The sequence below is a fragment of the Paramisgurnus dabryanus genome, chromosome 20, assembly GCF_030506205.2.
Source record: "Paramisgurnus dabryanus chromosome 20, PD_genome_1.1, whole genome shotgun sequence".
NCBI classification, from domain to species: domain Eukaryota; kingdom Metazoa; phylum Chordata; class Actinopteri; order Cypriniformes; family Cobitidae; genus Paramisgurnus; species Paramisgurnus dabryanus.
Window position 1 is genome coordinate 3,116,992 of NC_133356.1, and position 22,479 is coordinate 3,139,470.

The 22,479-nt window shown below is 36.5% G+C and overlaps 1 protein-coding gene across 1 annotated transcript; it reads left to right on the plus strand.

Annotated features, from left to right (window-relative positions):
* Positions 1 to 10,108: 10,108 nt before the first annotated feature.
* On the plus strand, positions 10,109 to 19,881 carry got1 (glutamic-oxaloacetic transaminase 1, soluble). The gene is made up of 9 exons (XM_065296045.2): positions 10,109 to 10,330; positions 13,590 to 13,771; positions 13,895 to 14,018; positions 14,192 to 14,304; positions 15,605 to 15,709; positions 16,115 to 16,265; positions 16,347 to 16,512; positions 17,963 to 18,105; positions 18,651 to 19,881. Exons 1-9 carry the CDS (start codon positions 10,222 to 10,224, stop codon positions 18,788 to 18,790), a joined length of 1,233 nt encoding a protein of 410 aa, XP_065152117.1. The 5' UTR covers positions 10,109 to 10,221; the 3' UTR covers positions 18,791 to 19,881.
* The last annotated feature ends 2,598 nt before the right edge of the window (positions 19,882 to 22,479 follow it).

The window sequence follows — 22,479 nt, forward strand, 5'->3', positions numbered from 1 at the left end:
GTGTTATTTTCCCATTTAGAATTGACCTGAACCACAAACTTACTGTATCTGCTTTCAGACAGTCAAGCTAGAGTTATTACTTTAAGCAGACACTTGTAAATTATGGCGAGAAATTGAACATAACTTTGTAACAGGATTTGTTTAGTGTTTTACGCCCGCGTGTGTGTGCAAGAGACAAATTATGTTTATATATGTGGGAGCGTGTATGTGGCATAAAGGGCTTATATTTTTTTACGAAAGAAAATAAAATTTACTCCCAAAAACTTCTTAAGCTGATCTGATTTGGTGTATGCTTCTGCGAAAAACAAGAGGTTTATAAAAACATCGATTTTAATTGAATCGAGATCATTCTTGATTTCCCGAGATTAATTTCGCTGACACTGTTGTTAAATTAAAATTTTATTGCATACAGCTTTTTACAGCCCTATAAACAGCTACTGTAATAATTAGGCTAAGCATTACGCATAGATGGATGTGACGTTGACCTTAAAAATGTCACTGTAAAAACTGCATGATGCAAATGATCACATTGTGTATTTAATTAAAGTTTTTGAATAATGTTATTTTCCATCCCATTGCGGATGTGTTTTTTTAAATAGCGTTACACTCTTTTGCAGTTATCCAAAACAAATTTGATGGCCTATCTGAAACCACAGTAGTACAGTATGTTATAACTTATAAAACAACAGAGGAAAATAAGTTTGATATGAATTTACTCTTCCTGTATTTCGTCTCAGGTATCGATCACTTTGCAAGGTGGACGCGCGGGAAACCTTTTTGAGAGCGCAATGATGCGCAACGGTGTCTCTCTGAGCTCCTGCTCCGGCGCCAGAGACAAAAGCCTGTCAGAGACTAAGAAGGCGGCAAAAGAAAAGGAAAGAGAGACGAGATTATCTCATCCGTTAGCTATCAACAGTGCTGTTTAGATCAGCTTTGTGTCCTCCCGTCCCAAGACTAATGGCTCAGAAGGAAAGTCGAAGTGGAGGGGCTCTAGGTTTTCTCTGGAGCAGAATGGCAAGGTACATCAATTATTATAGTATTTGTTGTAATTTCACCAGCAATCGTGGCCTTGATATATTACAATGAGGATTTTACACTGACACCATATCTCTATAGATATTCGCCATATTGCGCATGCTGTTATTGTAGTAAATTATTACAGATTCATATAGGCAGATTCATATAGGCAGTAGGCCTGGTCGACTATTCGAATGTTGTTTTGTTGTGATTTATTGCAGGTTAATGGACAGCTTACCACCTTTTTATCAGGACCACTTATCGGTCTGAGTCACGATTAGGCCTACCATATATATCATCATGATAATTTCATGCGTGCTGACAAACTCAGCTTGCGCTGATCTAAATGTTAAGATGTTTTATCTGTATGTTGTGCTAATAACTGTAGTTCTGTCATCTTATTTATTGCACAGAGAAGCAGAATAAAGTTGAGATATATAAAAGCATAAATTAAGAAAGGTACAGATTTGTGGTAGTTTACTTTTTAGCTTGTGATGATGACCTTTAGATAATGATACACACTCATGGGCAGAGCTGTGGACAGGCAAATGTCCGACCACAGAATTTGGACGTTGTCGCGTGTTTTTATCTGATCAGCGGTGATCTTTGCCCCACACACGACTAAAGTGTGTGAGTGTTTTGTCTGGTTAATAGCACCATTAGGATGAGGAGAGTCTCAGTCAAGCATGGAGCCAAGCTGACCGTGAAGAGCGCATGTCTGCACAGGACTCTCCAGTGGGATCTTCCAGTATCCTGATGTATTAACATGTTGATGATATCAACGACAAATAACAATAAAATCCTGAGACTTTCCGTTCACTGCTGCATCTTGAAATGCACATTTATTTTGCTGTTAATAGGCTATATTACAATTATTACGGTTCATTAAAATCGAAAAAGACAAAAAGTTAAATATAGGTATTTTATGAATCCTCATTGCGCAGGAATTAAAACTTTATCCTGAGAGAAAAATGCCAAATAAGAACTGTGGGAAAACAGAAAAAAACAAAAATATATAGATTAAAATAATTAATAAAATATCAAAATAAAAACTATACGGCAAACGTAAATCAAAATATGATGATCGCGCATGAATGCGGCTTTGTGCGTTAAGGGAGGAAACATTAAATATTTTATGTTTATTAATTCTATACCGTACTTTTAACTTAATGTATTACATTGATTTTTTTTATTAATATATTGTTATCAAATATTATCATCTTATATTATCATTTATATTTATTATAACCATTTTGGTTAACTCTACATTTATTAACATTTTTAATATTTAAATCTTTATATTTTATCTCTCTGTTATATCACATAACTTGATAACTTTGACTACTCTGTGGAAAAAAGAAAATCAGACATTTATCTTCATGATAAACATCGGCTATGACAGAATACACATGTAGACTACACGCTCCTGCATCGTTTAGCGCATTTATTTTAGTCACACCTTCATATGACCATAAGGATTTCGTATTTTGAACCTAACCTCTGTAAATGTCCATAAAAAGATGCTATTTCTCTCTAACCTTTTTATGACTTTAAATTTTACTCTCAAAAATAAAGATCCCTAAAATGCTTATTTGTCGGGCTGTATGGTTACGTAAAGGACCATTAACATCCACATACACGTTTTTTAGTTCTATGTAGTGAAAAAGATTCCAGGGACTATTAAAAAAATAAAAAAATAATAATAAAGAAGAACGAAATGGTTCCTTCAAGCATCTTTGAATCATTTGGTTTCTGTTTGGTTCCTTGGGGAACCAAAAATGGCATCACTGCGAATGAGCGTTTTTAGAAACTTTGTTGTGCGTATTATTGTGTAGTAATTACATTTAATTGTTAGCTTTGGTTTCTATTTTCTTTTTTTAAAAATATGACGTTTTGGAGTATTATGATTATTAATGAGATGATTATTATTTTCTACATCGTCGTTTATAAAGGGAATTTAAAAGCTGTTAGCGTTTCATTCATTTTAATTATTATAGCAAAGCAAACTCGTAGCCTATAAATATAGGACTATGTCTATATCCTAAAATAAGGCACACGTGTTCTTAACTGGTTTTCAGATAAGATTTGTTAAAAACATTTTTAGTGTAGTAAATGCAAGCACAGCATAAACTTGATCTCTCTAGCTCTCGGTTACGGTGCAGTACGCAAAAAGACACAAATATGGTTGCGTGCCGATGCCAGCCCTAAAAAAAAGAAAATGATTTTGCGTCCATGTTTATGTAAAGGAAGAGCCTGTTTCCTGGACCTAACAAAACCCAGGCCTTAGCAGCATGACAGTGAGGCGGTCAGCAGAGGGAGGGAGAGGCCAATAGATCATCTTCATCTGGACACCGACTGCAGTTACAGCTGTAGAAGAGCAGAAGTGGGTCAAGGTCTGCGTCTCTTCTGATCATCCAATGCGCATTCACATTACAGCATTCTGTTCAAACTCAAGCACATTGACGCTGTTCAGGATCATATTCCACGTCTATGAGAAAAGATGAGTGACAGAACATGTAACTAATAACTCTTCATGTGGTCAGTGAAATCATCTGAAAAAGGGGTTTCCCAGGTTTTTATTTCACACACTTTGTTTATGAATTATGACCCTGCGTGTTTTTTTCTTTTCACGCACAATGAGAGCATGTTTCACATGAGACAATCTTGAGTAAGTATAATTAAAATATGGCCACAATTTCATTGCGCTTCAATCTCTCCAGAACCCCACCGTGACAACCTCTAGGAAGAAGTGTCCCCACACAGCAGCCCCACACGATTCTCAGCGAGCCCATGCCGAAAACCTTCCATATATACAGAAAACATATCCGAGGAGGTGCAGATCCTGTTAGGTCCCGGAAGGTGAGTCTTATCAGCTCCTGGTTTTTAAACCTTGCGCCGTGCCAGGCCTTGAGACCTCGCCGGCACTATTGTGCATATGACCCAGCTGTATGACTGATAGCCTTCCCCGTTTCTGCTACAGACTGGGAGGAAAGGAGGAGACGAGGGGGCCTGCGCCGCAACACCAGACATTCCCTGTCACACCAGTTCTCAAGTAAGGGAGGTCTGGTCTGGAAGTCCGATGACGGAAGTCAGGCCAGAAGAAATTCACAGTGCTCGCTCCCCCCTCTTGGGACTAATAAATTAGACAGCTGTATTTTTCTCCGTGGCCTTAAACCCTGCAGGTGTGTGTTTGTATACATGTGCGCAAATTGCTGAGCGCTTAGGCCGTAATGTGTGTGACCTATGCCGTGGGTAATGTAGAGAGAGAGGAAGGCTGTAACCTAAATATTCTGGTCCTCTCGATTACAACAGACAGGGCTGATTAAGATACAGTGTTGCTACATGAAGCTACCATTTAAACTAGATTTCCTCTTTTTTTTGTCTAAACATTCCCTGGGCCGTGCCAGAGAGGCAAAAATAAAAAGGAAGGGTTGCTCCGAGTTCATCTGACCGCTGGTATGCGCACAGTTTACAAAGATTGTCATTCAAACAATAATACAATTAATTTTATACAGATTTATATGTTGTTCGGTTGTGGATGCACACCACATGACCTCCCGTGGATAAACATGTTGCGAACGAGCAGTCCGCGTTACGCGGCGCAGCCAGTGTGGCGTCTCCCATCAAACTGACAATTTGTTTCTACTGAACCATGAGTTCCCATTCATTCAATGGCGCAGCTGTAAATAAAAAGGAAGTTCATTTCTCCTCGTACATTTTCCTGGGCGATTCGACTCGATTCTGTTGGGAAACAGGCAGTCGTGGGAATCCAAAAAGTTGCATTTAAAGATGTTCATTGATCAGCATACAAAAGACGCAGCTCAGATTTATTATCTTGAATATATGTATTGGCTTAACTTGTTATGCTTTTCACAAAAAAAAAAGAAATACAGCAGTGACACAATATCACTGTGGTGAATGAAAAGAGAAGATCTGAGAAGTATTCATAGCAGGCGTGTATGAACTTGCAATATTCCATGGTTGGAAGCTGTCAGGAGCTCTGATAGCAATGGATTTCTTTCACTGCCTTGGCTAGTTATTACTGAATAATCAGCAGTGTTAGGGTTCTACCTTTATAATCTCTGAGACCATAATTGATTGTGGTTTCTTGTCAAATCTGTTTAGCAAACATGCGATTACACTTCAGTGCAACATCTGTCAGAACCACTAATGCAAACAAGAACAAGTGTGGATGTATTACTGTATACACAACTGATTTCACAACATCCAAGAAACACATCTTTTAATACGGTGAAGAAGAGGCGTTTTGCTTTCTCATACGTATAGTTTTACGAGCGACAGTACCCTGATGTTCTCACAAAGGCTGTAAATCTGGTGACTTAAGTTGTAAATAAACACAAATCGTAGACAGTTGCAAGGATCAGCTGTGCTTCTGACAGTGTTTGTGGTATAGCATGAATTAAGACGATGTTTGCGTGGTTCCTTCACGTATGTTTATTTGTTCTTTTCAATAAGACGTAAACCAATTGGTAGCAGCAGTCTCTTAGACTTGACTTTACTTCCTCCTATTGTTCGAAACGGTCGAATCGAAAAGTAGACGAGGTCAAGATTGTAAGAAAAGCCCATCTGTTCAGTGTTCAGTATGTGGGCGAGCAAATCTATATTTGTATTTTGCCAGATTAAAGTAATTGAATTAAATATTTTCACTTTTTATTAAATAGGCCGTGACTTTGTCTGTACAAAATTATAACATATGAAGTGACAAACTTTCATCCACTAAGATTCAACATCACCAGCCATCGACCCAAGTACATCCATGCTTAGATACTACTTAATATTTAGTACTAAACTCTCAAAAAAGAGATACAAAAACCATCACTGGGACGGTACCCTTTAAAAAAGTACACCCACCTGTGTCTGTAAAGGGTGCATAGTAGTACCTCAAAGGTACCTCATATTCGAGCTCTCACGGTTATGAAATTTGGCTGACGATTATTACGATTAATTGCCTGTTTGGCTTTGACGATTATGACGATTCTGTTTTTTGCTTTGACTTTTAATTCTCATACATTTTTTGGTTTGTTCATGAAATAGTTTTCACACATTGTTGTGATTATTTAAATGAAATCTTTTGCAAGGTTTATCTGGCCGTAAATATGAATACACATAACACATATTTAAAAGTAATCTGATACTGTCTCGTTTACACAGACGCTGCAGCTCCCCCTTGTGTTTTTAGAGAGATGTGCAATCATTGCGGTGATCGGAAATCATCGCGATGAGGTCAAACAATCGTGATGAGACCTACCTCTGATGGGACCTTTTTAAGGGGAACCGTCCCATTGACAGCATTTGTACCTTTTCTTTACCTTTGTAAAACTTTCCAAAACTTTTGTCTTATTCTTAAGTGTTCCCTGGCTGGGAATCAAATCCATGGCTTCGGCATTCGGCTTGTGCGGTTTCATTTTCCCAACTACCATAAATCCTCCTTTCTCTCTTTTAAAATTTAAAGGGGCCATGGCACAAAACATTTTTAAGATGTCAAATAAATCTTTGGTATGTCCAGAGCCCATATTTGAAGTTTTAGCTCAAAATATCCCACAGATAATTTATTATATCATGTTAAAATTGCCACTTTGTAGATGTGTGCAAAAATGTGCCGTTTTGGGTGTGTCCTTCAAAATGCAAATGAGCGGATGAAGTGCAAACACTGATCACAATAGTTTGTTGCAATTGAAACTCAATTGTGCTGTGAATTATTTTCTCTCTCTCTCTTTTTTCTCTGCATTAAAAGTCCTGTGATTGGATAGTCCAGGTTAAGGGGCAATATTATTATAATAAGAGCTCCTTATGACATCATAAGAAGAGCCAATTTTCAACAAACCAATTTTATCATGTGCTTGTAAAGAATGGTTTACCAAAATTAAGTTACTGTGTTGATCTTTTTCACATTTTCTAGGTTGATAGAAGCATTGGGGACCCAATCATAGCACTTAAACATGGAAAAAGTCAGATTTTCATGCCATGGCCCCTTTAACCGGCTGGCTTACTGAACCCCACCATGTTGCTTTCTGTATGTCTTTCGGTAACGTCAGATGCATTCCACATAACATGCAGTAGATGAAAACATGGTGGTCTTTCAGTCTGGTCCATCAGACAGAATTGACGAAACTGGCAATGCGGTGAGGATTTTCAAACAGACCCTCAGTCAGTGAGGGGCGCTGAACCGTGGCGGAGAGGCGCAGTTACACGTGAGCAACACGAGAAAGGTCCTGCACTGGAATGTCGCTCTGTGTACATGTTTGGTGTAACTTGCTGACTTTCCGTCATGGTCCGTGCTTGGTTTTGAAGTTAAGAAGGCTTCTCATGTTCTAGCTATCGGACATTCGTAAATTTGTTGGCTTTTTTTTGGAGCTGAACAATATGGCTGTCGTTTGGCATTGGGGCAGGGCACAAGTTTTTATTGTAAACATTTTGAATGCTGGCGTTCTTTGATGTGTTTCCGTTGCGTTTATGACTGATGGAAGCCAATGATTTCTCAGGAGGGGCTTGAGTCATATGTTTCTGAGGTCTTTATTTCTTTCTCTCTCTCTCTCTTTCTTTCCCCAGGCCAACAAACCTTATGCTGGAAGCTTCAAATCCTATAATTACAAAGCTGACAGTTAACACACAGGTAAGCTACCTTACTGACTGGCAAGGAATGCAAACATCATCTACGTGGGGCCGAGAAATGGGGTAGATGGAGGTCATGATGCAGGTGCAGAAGTTACCCCTCCACATTTCCTGGGGGTTGTGGGTGCATACGGATCTGTGACAGGTTGAGCTACAACAAAAAGATGAGGGGGAGCATGTTTGTTTAATTATCTATACTGTCATATTTGACATGATACGCAGCATACATGACGTAATGTTTTATTGGAATGCTGCGTGGCACAGAATTCCATCACAGATATAGCAATTCAACTTTTTTTTGGACTATATGAACTTCATATATCATTTGCTCACTTCTCAACACACTAAACAAGCACAATACTTGAAATACAGGTCTGCCTTGTGTGCACTTTATGTGATTTGAGGTCGATAAGTTATCTGATGATGTTGTCACTCAGCACTCACACAGTAAGACAGCAGTTTCATATCTTTTTTTCAGGTTCATTTCATTTTACAAATAGCAGGTCAGCAACAGTAAAAGTATGATCGCTGACAATAAAAAATGATAGAAAATCCTTTTTGGGCACACAGATGGTAAAAAAAAAAAGAAAAAGTTGTTTGCATTTAGTTTGGTACACCTAAACTTTTATTTCTTTGGAAAAGTAAGCAGTATTTATTTTATTTTAAAAGAATAAAATTCATAACCAATATGTCGCCAGTGCCGGTAGCCATTTTGTTGTTGTATCAATAAAACAGAGGACCACTTTAGACCCTCATGTTTGTGCCTCATCGTGAAGAGGCGTTTTTGTTCAGGTCAAATGGATTTAAAAAAATGACCTCAAAGTATGTTTTGAAACTTTTTTCAAAATAATAATTAATCATGCTTAAAAAAGTGTTTTAAAGAGAAAGTTCAACCAAAAATACAAATTATGTCATAATTTTCTCTCTCTCATGTTGGTACAAACCTGTATACATTTCTTTGTTCTGGTGAACACAAATGAAGATATTTTGAAACCGATCATGAGCCCCATTTACTTCCACAAATAACACTATGGAAGTGAATGGGGCTTATTAACAGCTTGTTTACAAACATTCCACAAAATATCTTCCTTCGTGTTCATCATAACAAAGAAATTTATACAGGTATGTAACAACATGAGAGTGAGTAAATAATAAGATAATTTTTATTTTTGGTTGAACTATCCCTTTAAGACTTTTTACTTGAATGTTACATTACAACTGAATAACATTTTTAAGGATGTTTTTACTATTAAAAAAAAAAAAAATCTGTTTAATCATCTTTGACATTGTTATTGTAATAGACACATAAGAAAATGCTTTACATATATATATATATATATATATATATATATATATATATATATATATATATATATATTATTAAGAGTCTTCTTTAGTTATTTTGCATAAGATTTTAGTGAACTGAAAAAAATCAGCCACACTGAATTTCTGATAGACAAGTAAAGAGAAAGGCTTACAAGACAAAAAAAATGCGAGCTTATATTTTAGATGTTAGCAGAGCAGATCATGGTTACCTTTCCCTTTTGGGTCTGGATTAATGTTTCCAGTGGCACGTGATAAGCGTTTTCTTAGTGAACAGTAGCAAAAGCCTAGACCGCCACCTTGTGGTCTTACTTTATATCTACAGATGCACATTGCATACAAAGTGTGATCCTGCCTGTGAATACCCAGCTAAAGTATTTTTTGTGATGGTTTTCTATACAGTCATCATATATAAGTAAATAATATTCCGTGAACTTTTGACCTTGATATATTTAATAATGACTAAGTAAGTCCATGTCGAAAATTAAGTTAAAGTGAAATCAACGATTGAAATTAAACTCATAATTTGATTGAGATTTTAGCCTGGATTTTACATAAAAATTGTTTAAAAAAAATCTAAAATACGAGATCCGTAGTATTGTTAATAAAATAAGAGTAATACTATACAGAAAAATAATAGACTTTTATTATGACATTATGGTCAACAAGAGAAAGAAAAAAACTCGCCTCCTTAAATGTACAAATAGATCGCAGCTCCAGCAAAATTTTGAAGTGTCATATAATCTTCAAAGGCTTTATCTAGATTTACAATTTACTGCTATCACTATTTTAAAACAAACAGGGTATTATGAAACATTTCATAAGAGTAGATAACAGCCATAAACTGCACACTCACAAATAAGATTCATATGAACCTCGGGACTTCAGTGGGTGTGTGTAAAGGCGAGCTGAACTTCCTATTGTAGCAAATGCAGCCCGCCCACTCCGATGTATTATTGGTCAGAATGCATATCACTCAGACTTCTTCGATTTGTCATTGGTCCCAGCAGTCATCAAGCGCGTACTTTGATGACGTAAAGGCCTGACCTTACTCTTCTTAAACATGATTGGTTAAATTTTGATTCAATCACGAACTCGTACTTTCCATTGGTTAATTTCGACACGCCCGTCCTCCATTGCTCAAAATTCACATCTGAAGGTTAAAGTCAGCCTGTGTCTGTCACGCTGAGTGTCAGTCTCCCCTCTCTCTCCGTTTTCATTAATTTACACAAATATTATTAACACATCATGTCGATATTTAGTGAAGTCCCGGCGGCTGCCCCTGTCGCAGTGTTTAAACTGACAGCGGATTTCCGCGAGGATCCGAGTGCCAGCAAGGTGAACCTGGGAGTCGGAGGTGAGAGATGTGCTTTATATCTACAGTATGTAAACAGACAGATGCATATATTAGTGTTTATATAATAAAGATGTCTACATGCACGTTTTAAACCTGTACACACACAGTGACATCACTTATCCAATGACATCTGACCACCGCAGTGCACCATTTTGCATCTTTATCCAGTTCATTTCTATATTGGATCAATTAGTTGTTCTTCTTGTACTTCCACATGATGATGGTGATGATGATGATAAAGGGGACCACACGCACGTGATCACCCCTTACGAAAATGAACTATGGTACCCATTGTTTACTTATGGTATTTGCAGTAAAACCATTGTAATTAGGAACTTACTATGGTGGTCTCATCACAACCATCGTGGTATTTGTAGTTTGACCATAGTAATACAAATAGTAATCAATCTGACCACAAAACATAGTTACTATATTTGTACTATAACTATTTGAACCATGGTTGATTGTCGTAAGGGGTCAAATAAGATGTTGGGTCAGTTAGTTTCCTAAAATCCAACATCAGCTATAACACAATATTCCTAATGTACACTGATTTGACAAAAACTGAACACTGTCAATTGTAAATAAAATGTATGTCATGTTCATTCATTTTAAGATAAAGAGATTAAGTGTTGTATATTTGCCACAAAGATGCACAAACATTCATGCTGGATAAATGAATCACACCAACCTGGATTGCATATAAAAATCCATACATCCTGTAAAGCAAAAAGTATTCAAACCTGCAGATACAGCATTTACCTTTCGAGATGATGACATATATTTGTGAGTCTACAACCCTTTAATCTTCATGTCATGATTGTGTAAGATTCAGGGTGCTTAACATTGGGGGGTTTAGAAAGTATCTCTACTCAATCAGGTTAGATATCTGTATCAGGGGTTAAAGTTGCTCCTCTGGCATTGGTTGTTTTTAGTAGAGATTAGTCGCGTGTGAACTGCCGGGGATGAATGGGTTGTGTTATGTCAACAGTATTATTGTGTAGGAGCAGTTGTTAGGTGTAGTCAATCGTGATCTGAGTTAGAGAGCTTGACCTTTGGGGATTCTGCAGGGATTATTCTTATCTTTTGGTCTTTTCTGCACCCGACCAGCAGACACAACGGCTCTTCTGGTTCTGCACCACAGAAGTAAAGCATGAAAGTCACATCTCTAAAAACCCCTGAGTCATGATGGTGTGGATGTTTTGAACGCCGGCCTCCTGTGGGCTTTTTTAGTGTCGTTGCAAAAACCATAATCTCTGTTGCACAACATTGATGATTGTGCTAAACTTGAAACATCTACAGTATTTCATGCAACTGGTCACTGCTGTACATCAGCTTTTCAATGCAACCAAATATGTATATAATACAGGAATATCCGAATAGGATTCGAATAGGATTTTTACGTGGGCTGTCAAAAGATTAATCGCATACAAAATTAAAGTTTGTTTTTGCGTAATATATGTGTGTGCACTGTGTCCAATTATATGTGTCACATATATAATTACACACAGTGCACACACATATATTATGCAAAAACAAACTTTTATTTTGTATGCGATTAATCAAAATAACATTGTGTGAGTTGTGCACAGGAAATAAACACACATGCATGTATAAAATTAAGAATTTTTTATATATATTTTTATTTATATATAATGTAAAGTATATCAAAATAATAAAAAAATAAATAAAAAATATTCTTAAATATATTCATGCATGCATGTTTGTATTTTCATATACAAAATAATTACACACAGTGCACACACATATTATGCAAAAACAAACTTTTATTTTGTATGTGATTAATCAAAATAACATTATGTGTGCAGTGCACAGTGTGTAATTATTTTGTATATGTAAATACACACACATGCATGTATAAAATTAAGACATTATATATAATGTAAAGTATATCAAAATAATACAAAAATATATAAAAAAATTCTTAAAAATATTCTTAAATGCATGCATGCATCTGTGTGTATTTTCATATACAAAATAATTACACACAGTGCACACACATATTATGCAAAAACAAACTTTTATTTTGTATGCGATTAATCAAAATAACATTATGTGTGCAGTGCACGGTGTGTAATTATTTTGTATATGTAAATACACACACATGCATGTATAAAATTAAGACATTTTTATGTATATATTTTTTATTTATATATAATGTAAAGTATATCAAAATATATAAAAAAATATTCTTAAATACATACATGCATGTGTGTGTATTTTCATATACAAAATAATTACTCACAGTGCACACACACATATTATGCAAAAACAAACTTTTATTTTGTATGCGATTAATCAAAATAACATTGTGTGAGTTGTGCACAGGAAATAAACACACATGCATGTATAAAATTAAGAATTTTTTATATATATTTTTATTTATATATAATGTAAAGTATATCAAAATAATAAAAAAATAAATAAAAAATATTCTTAAATATATTCATGCATGCATGTTTGTATTTTCATATACAAAATAATTACACACAGTGCACACACATATTATGCAAAAACAAACTTTTATTTTGTATGTGATTAATCAAAATAACATTATGTGTGCAGTGCACAGTGTGTAATTATTTTGTATATGTAAATACACACACATGCATGTATAAAATTAAGACATTATATATAATGTAAAGTATATCAAAATAATACAAAAATATATAAAAAAATTCTTAAAAATATTCTTAAATGCATGCATGCATCTGTGTGTATTTTCATATACAAAATAATTACACACAGTGCACACACATATTATGCAAAAACAAACTTTTATTTTGTATGCGATTAATCAAAATAACATTATGTGTGCAGTGCACGGTGTGTAATTATTTTGTATATGTAAATACACACACATGCATGTATAAAATTAAGACATTTTTATGTATATATTTTTTATTTATATATAATGTAAAGTATATCAAAATATATAAAAAAATATTCTTAAATACATACATGCATGTGTGTGTATTTTCATATACAAAATAATTACACACAGTGCACACACACATATTATGCAAAAACAAACTTTTTGTATGTGATTAATTGCAATTAATCTTTTGACATGAGCAATATCTGATCCAATATCTTATTTTGATCTGATCCTCTTTAGTATAGTTCACAGGTCATAAATATAAACAGCCCTGATTAAATGAGGAAGCCTGGCTGTAACACACCCAATATTTTGCCTGTTAGAATAGTTAAAATCCTCTTTCTCTACCTTTTTTCTTAGCATACAGAACAGATGACTCTCAACCCTGGGTTCTTCCCGTGGTAAGAAAAGTGGAGAAGATGATCGCAGATGATCATAGTTTGAACCACGAGTACCTTCCCATCTTGGGCCTTCCAGAGTTTCGCTCCAGCGCTTCAAAGATCGCTCTGGGTGCCGACAGTCCTGCCATCAGTGAGAAGAGGGTGAGAAGAAATAACATACCTGAATTGAATCGACTCCAGAATAAAAATATAAATGTTTATACTTTGTTACAGATCGATCAGCGTGACTCTAATGGAAAGATTTTTTGCTGTGTTTTATTGTAGGTAGGTGCTGTTCAGTGTTTAGGCGGTACTGGTGCTCTAAAGATCGGTGCAGAGTTTCTTCGCCGTTGGTACAATGGAACCGACAACACAAAAACTCCAGTTTATGTATCTGCACCCACATGGGGTAAGGACAGGACCGGATCACACACAGAAAACACTAAAACATATCCGTCAAAGTGGTTAGCCATACTTCACGCTCATGTTTTATCTGCTCTGTATTCTGATGCAGGTTGTTTCTAGCAATCTCAATAGCTACTGTAAATCATACATTTGAATGAAGTTTGTTGTATATTTTAGAGAATCACAATGCAGTTTTCTCTAATGCTGGATTTGAGGACATCCGTCCATACAAATATTGGGATGCAGGAAAGCGAGGACTGGATCAGGCTGGTTTGTTGGGTGATCTGGAGGTTAGCTGTGATCTTTGAGATTTTATTGCCTTTTAACTAAATAGTAACACTTTACAATAAGCTTGTATTAGTAGACATTAGTAAATGCATTAACTGACATGAACAATATAGTTTTTTAGCATTTATTAGCTTTTGTTATTACACAGCTCTCTAAAATGCAAGATTCTGATTGGACAGTTGCGACATTCCAAGGTTTGTGCTTTTCAGATCGCAAAAATAAGCCCCGACTGATCACGCTGTCATAACAACCTGCTGCCTATAAATTACCCCTTATTGTTAGTTAATGTCAATACAGTTATTCATGTTAGTTCATGGTGCATTAACTAATGTTAACTGTTTAAACTAGTGCTGGGCAAAGATTAATCGCATACAAAATAAAAGTTTATTTTTGCATAATATATGTGTGTGTGCTGTGTGTAATTAGTATGTATATACACCAATTTCAGAATTTTTTATATATAGTAATAAAAAAAATTATATAGAATATATCAAATATAAATAAATAAAAAATACATGTATGCTATGGGATTTCTTTACCAGTTATTGATAAAACTTATCAAAGACCTTTGATTATGTGTAGAACAAAGTGCCTGAAATTAGTACCGTAATTTCCGGACTATAAGCCATATCATTAAAAAATGCCTCATTAAGACGAAATAACATTTATAAGTCACAGTGGACTATTCGTTGTGTTTATTTAGAAAATTATTTCACAAAATCCAAGCCGAAGAACAGACATTTAATCTGGAAAGTCAAGTTATTCAATTAAACAATAGCAGACAGAACAGCAGGCTGAATAGATGTCTGTACATTAAAAGTAATATTATCATTTATTTAAATGATAAACTATAGCATACAGAACTTACCTGGTAGGTTGAATCGGCTAAATTAGCCGAACAAGCCAACTAGCGTGAAGTTCGCATACTCATCATTCCACATCACTGAATCATAAATGTCAAAATTAATTCATACTGACTTACAAGGCGCACCTGACTATAAGACGCAGTACAAGCCAAGTTATGAAAAGAAAACGCGGCTTATAGACCGAAAAATATGGTACTACCATTGTCAAAATGTAAAATGCTTTAGTGGCTAAAATTTCATAATTACTCTTCAAGGTGTTTTTGACAAGCGACAGAACATTTTGTTAATTCCTTGGGCAGCCACAGTATAATTTTGTTGGTCCAGATTCATGAATATTGAGAAAAAAAAATTTTTTGGTTGGGATGTTGTAACACAGGCATCGTTTTAAAAGATGCATAAACAAACAGTTTGACTGAAAGATTTTCTTACCTGTTAGAGCGCACCAGATCACTCCATCTTTGTGCTGCACGCCTGTGCCCACAACCCCACCGGTACAGATCCCACTCAGGACCAATGGAAAAAGATCGCTGACATCATGAAGGTGAGAGCCTAAAAATAATCAGAGTTGATGGTACAAAAATACATCTTATTGTCTGTAATCTAACAAAAATGCATTTAAGCACAACCTGCAATTACAACCTACTGTTGTCTAAATGTAAACTCATGATGGTTTTAAAAGTATGAAGTAATTTTGCATACACAAAGCCAACTGGGTTATTATCATAATTGTAAAATACTGGACCCTGAAAGCTGTCAAAGAAGTCACCAATAGAGTTGTATTTCACTAAAACACTTCTTTATTGAGATAAATGGTGGAAGACTATAATATCAATAATTTATTTATTTGGATTGCGTTGATTGCATTTGAGTCAACACGACTGACTGACTTTAAATAATATTGAGAAACATTGTTATGTCCTTCATCCATCCTTTTCTTTCTTTCCAGCGGAAGAATCTTTTTGCCTTCTTTGATTCAGCCTATCAGGGTTTTGCCTCAGGAGATTTAGATAAAGACGCATGGGCTGTTCGCTACTTTGTGTCTCAGGGTTTTGAATTGTTCTGTGCCCAGTCGTTCTCCAAGAACTTTGGCCTGTACAGTAAGTGATTCGATGAAAACATGGAGGATAAATTACGTTTTATGCTGTTTGTGTTTTAATATTCAATAATGATCCCATCAGATGAGAGAGTTGGAAATCTGACTGTGGTAGCCAAAGACCAAGAGAACTTGAACCGCGTCCTCTCTCAAATGGAGAAGATCGTTCGTATCACGTGGTCCAACCCTCCGTCTCAGGGCGCACGCTTGGTTGCCATTACGCTCAACAGCCCGGAGCTCTTTGCTGAATGGTAAACTCAAATAAAGTTAGATCTAATTTACCAAGGGTTGCAAAATTATGGGAGTTTTCAAACCTGGAAACTTTCAATGGGAATTAATGGGAATAAACTGGGAATTTAAAAATAGCTCAACGGTAAACTCAAATAAAGTTAGATCTAATTTACCAAGGGTTGCCAAATTCTAGGTGTTTTTAAGCTTGAAAACTTTCAATGGGAATGAACTGTGAATTAAAAAAAAAAAAAATGCTGAACGTTAAACTCAAATAAAGTTAGATCTAATTTACCAATGGTTGCAAAATTATGGGAGTTTTTAAGCATGGAAACTTTCAATGGGAATTAATGGGTATAAACTGGGAATTTGAAAAAAATTGCTGAATGGTAAACTCAAATAAAGTTAGATCTAATTTAACAAGGGTTGCAAAATTATGGGAGTTTTTAAGCCTGAAACTTTCAATGGGAATAAACTGGGAATTTGAAAAAATAGCTGAACGGTAAACTCAAATAAAGTTAGATCTAATTTACCAAGGGTTGCCAAATTCTGGGAGTTTTTAAGCCTGGAAACTTTCAATGGGAATGAACTGGGAATTTGAAAAAAAAATGCTGAACGTTAAACTCAAATAAAGTTAGATCTAATTTACCAAGGGTTGCAAAATTATGGGAGTTTTTAAGCCTGGAAACTTTCAATGGGAATTAATGGGAATAAACTGGGAATTTGAAAAAAAATTGCTGAATGGTAAACTCAAATAAAGTTAGAACTAATTTACCAAGGGTTGCAAAATTATGGGAGTTTTTAAGCCTGGAAACTTCAAATGGGAATTAATGGGAATAAACTGGGAATTTGAAAAAATTGCATAGTTGCAATATAACAGGAAACTTAAATGTAGTTAAAAAACATTCCTCAATCCTTCCGAAATCTTTTATATATATTTTTGATCAAATAAATAGATCCACATTTTGATGAGCGTAAGTATCAGGATTCAAAAATTAAATAAAGTTTAGTTTCGCGTGCCCACGTGAAACTATCGCATTTAGTTATGCGTGTGCACGTGAAAGCGAAAGTTTCACGTGGCTACGAGAAATGTTCACGTGTGCACGAGAAAATTTCACGTGAGCACATGAAACTAAACTTTAGATTTTTTTTACTCCAATGTCACCTTAGGGGCTCGGTATGTCTGCTTATGACCAAACAAAATGTTTATTTATGTTTGTATATGATACATTTCCCTACATTTCCAATTCATTCCCATAAAGTTTCCAAATTTTAATATTTCCAAAATTCCCCATATTAAGTTCACATGGAAAGTTTCCAGATATTTACCAGAAATTTTCGGCCCCTTTGCAAATCTTAATTTACCTCAATATGAGACATTTTAGTTACAGGTTTCATGAGATTTACTCTGTAAATAAATACGTTTGCTTGGTTAGGGGTGAACACAGTTTGACGTTTTAAATCTTTCTGTAGGAAGGACAATGTGAAGACCATGGCAGACAGGGTGCTGTTGATGCGCGCTCAGCTGAAGGAGAAGCTGAAATCTCTAGGAACTCCAGGAACTTGGGAGCATATCACCGAACAGATTGGCATGTTCAGCTTCACAGGACTCAACCGTAAGCACAGATCTTCCCTTCTCTGCATCTGTTCATTCACATGCCAGTATTAGAAATGTCTTTGGCTTGTGTAATCTAATGTGAAGGATTGTACAACAGTAGATGTACTGTTCACATTTAAGTACTTGTACAGTCACCTTCTGGTTGTCCATCTTGGTGTAGCAGGAAGCAATTAGGCAGAAAGTTTGACAAAAAGTTGCTTTCCATTGCACTTTTTTTAAAGTCACAATGAAATGGAAGTAGTGAAGTACCAACCAGAGCATCATACAAAGACTGATAAACAAACAACAACTACTGTAAAGCCCTTAGCTAAAGCAGTGCTGCCAAGTGCCCACTTTACTATAAATGCTTTGGTGGACACAGGGCCTTTACTGTAAAATGCATTTGATATCCATACAGTTTTTAGCACATAGAAACATATTGTTGTTTTAGCTCAACTGGCAGTGTATATCAAAGGTCATGGGTCGATCCCAGTGCATGCATACTTATAAAAAGAGAAATGCATAAATGTTAAACCAATTTACAATTTTTGTTTTGTTTTACAGCTAAGCAAGTGGAATATATGATCAAAGAAAAGCACATTTATCTAATGGCAAGCGGTCGCATCAACATGTGTGGCCTCACCTCCAAAAACATCGACTATGTGGCCGAGTCCATTCATGAAGCCGTCACTAGAGTCCAATAAACACCTCCATCACACCTCGTGCGTGTGTGTGTGTGTCCACAGAAACATAAGTGCACATAGACACACACACACACACACACTTTTGCTGGTCTAAATATTCAACTCTCTTAATTGTAAGCAATCCCAAAAAAAGGTATACACAGTCTTGTTCCCCTTCGCCTTTTCCTGCTGTATGTTTTTCAGAAGAAAGCACCTATAAATATTCTCTGTATCATTCATTTGACATCTTGTGTGTGTTAATAAGCACTTTGTGGTGGTTTGAGAGGATTTCAATCAAGTGACATTTTCTGGATTTCTCGAATCTGAAGGTCCACCATGATTTCGAGATATTGTGCTACATGTATTCCTTAGGTTGTGACAAACTGTTATCATGTTAAGTTGTATTGACGAGTCTGAGCAGATCAAGCCCTGACTTAACTCATTCATTTCTTGTTGCTGAAAGATTGTATTAAATGCACAACTGAAGGATAATGTGCGTGGCGTATGGTATACTGTATGTGTCTCTGTATGCATGGTTTAAAACGTCAACATGCACATGAAGACGCTCTAGATAAATGACCAGGGGCATTAAACTGACTAGCACAGGTAATTGTTATATTTGTTGTCTGCTGTTAAAACTTTATTTAAAGCAACATTTCACACTGAAGTCATAGTTTGGGATTCACCTTCTTTACTGTCATTAATTGTCTCATTGTTGAGCCACTTTGATATTCCATCAAAAATAGAAAGTCGTCATTTAAAGTTTAATTCATTTAAAATGTACAAAGAAAGCACCAAGAAACACTTTGCTGATAACTGTGCAGTGAATTATACAAAAAAACATGATTTGGGCTTTTTCTGGAAACCGTTTTGTGAAGTCCTCTGGCATTGCTTTGCCCTTTATTTTGATGTCTGCTTTCAACTGTGTATTTTCTGATTCTTGTCCATCTTTTTGAATGTGATCAGGCTCAATGGCGTAATGTAGGTTTATTGAATATTCAACCAAAGTCCAAGTACAGTCACTCTCCTGGCCGGCTTAGTCTTGTAAGATCAAACCTTTAAGACTCCTCAAACTCATTTTAAGTGCATTGAAATAAATTATGAACATGTGACATGTCCTGTTTTTTTTACATCATTTTGTTCCTGTATAGCTCAGTGGTTGAGCATTGCGTTAGCAATGTTATTGTAATTTAATTGTTGCAGAGGAATATCGGATATGGTTGGATGAGAACGGGCTTGAGGTTCAGCACCTAAACTATATGAGCACTTTGAAAGAATGTGTTCAGCCTCAAAATAACAGCCAGCAAAGGTTATCATCCTAAAATAGCCCAGCAGACCTCTATGAACTTTTCACTCATGCAACTTAAATCAAATTTTGACTCGTAGAGTATTTATTTGGTGACAATAAAACTTACATTTATTCATTTAGCAGATGCTTTTATCCAAACCATTCAACATTTTGCATTGCAGCCAAACATTGCTCTTAATTAAGCCGATTTACTACAAGTCATCCCTAAGGGCGCATAACGATTAATCACAACTAATATTAATATGTATATGCTATGTATTTATATTTATGTATAATATAAATTATATGCACATGTACATTTTTTTAATTGTGTATATATATTATATATTTATTATACACAGTACACACAAATATATGATGTAAACAAAAACTTTTATTCTGCAAACGATTAGTTGTGATTAATTGTTATGCAGCCTTAGGGGTTGTGTACACCAAAACTTTAACGCCCGCGGCCGGTGCATGTTTTCAATTGTTTCCAATGGAAGCTCGGCGTTTTTCAAATAAGCCAGCAGCTAGCGGGTTTTTTCCACGCTGAAAACCGGCGCTCGGCGGTTTTTCCGCACTCGGTGGTGAGCGTCGAGAGTTGAAAGAAATTCAACTTTGGGAGAAAAGCTCCGCTCGTCAATGTCAGTTCTCACATGGCCGCCCAATCACAGTAGAGGAGGGGTGGGACATTTCCACAGCAACCAACCGGCTCGCAGCTGAAGTATCACAGCTACCAAAGTGCTCAGCTGAAGAAAGCTGGCACTCAGCTGAAAAACAGCTGGCATTCGGCATCCTCAAGGCGTTTTCAGCCGCGTTTAAAAGTTTTGGTGTGTCCAGCCCCTTAGGGGTTGTGTACACCAAAACTTTTACGCCCGCGGCCGGCGCATGTTTTCAATTGTTTCCAATGGAAGCTCGGCGTTTTTCAAATAAGCCAGCAGCTAGCGGGTTTTTTTTCGCACTGAAAACCGGCGCTCGGCGGTTTTCACGCGCTCGGCGCTGAGAGTCTAGAGTTAAAAGAGATTCAACTTTGGGAGAAAAGCTCCGCTCGTCAACGTCAGTTCTCACACGGCCGCCCAATCACAGTGGAGCAGGGGCGGGACATTACCACAGCAACCAACCGGCTCGCAGCTGAAGTATCACAGCTACCAAAGTGCTCAGCTGAAGAAAGCTGGCACTCAGCTGAAAAACAGCTGGCATTCGGCGTCCTCAAGGCGTTTTCAGCCGCGTTTAAAAGTTTTGGTGTGTCCAGCCCCTTAGGCTGCAGTCACACCAAAAGCGCTTTAAACGCTTGCAAACGCAAGGCGCGACGCACTGCCTTTAAAAAAAAAAAAAAAGTGCGACGCGGCTTTTCATATTGCTAAGCAACCACCGAGTCAGCTGTCTTGTCAATCAAATATTGAAGCCTGAGCGCTCTTTTGCTGTTAACTGTCATATCAGCAGAAACTTTAAAAAGAGGACGCTTGCTCTGACCTTGTTAAAGGATGAGAGGTGCACAAACACACAGGAGAGAGTGAGCGAGTGGTGTCCGGTTCTTCAAAGCAACTGTAAACTTCCCTCACCACAACGTAAGGCCCGCCTCTCCCCTCATTCGATTGGACAATGGAAAGACACGAATGACGTCGGGCGCTTCTCCGCTCTCAGCGCTCCTTTAAAAAACGCGTGCGCGGCAGGCGGCAAAAAACCGCAAGGCGCTCAGCGCGCATAAACAGCGCACAAACGCGCCCTGCCCATAGAATATCATTCAAAAAAGGCGCCTGCAACTGCCATAAACGCTTTTGGTGTGACTGGCCCCTTAGTCAGTGTTGGGGAAAGTTACTTTTAAAAGTAATGCATTACAATATAAAGTTACTCCACAAAAAAGTAACTAATTGCGTTACTTAGTTACTTTTCATGGAAAGTAATGCTTACGTTACTTTTAAGTTACTTTTGCGTTACTTTTTCTAACTTTGCTAAAGCTTTATCTCTTTCAGGCATTGCAGGTGTTTTTACGTAAGGGATAATGTAGAGGCAGCCGGTAGTTATCGCAAAATAAGCCCCGACAGTGTGATCAGGTCTTGTATCACACTGAAGGGGCTTATTTTGCGATAACTAGGCTGCCTGTACATTATCCCGCTTATTACACGGCTACTTGCCACATAAGGAAAAAAAACTGGACATGAATATGAATTTGGAAAATTTTATTGGCATATTTGTTTTTAATAAACATTCTTATCTTTCCGCGAAACGATATAATACCACCATTGTTAATTGTGGTTGTCTAGTGTTTGTCACAAGATGGCGCCAAACAGTAATCTTTATTGGCGCGGAGCGATTTAAATCGTTCAAGTAGTACCGGCTATGCGTTATTACTTTGGAGCGGTTATTATTTGAAAAGAACGAACCTGCAAATGTCTCAACTGACCAATCAGAATCAAGC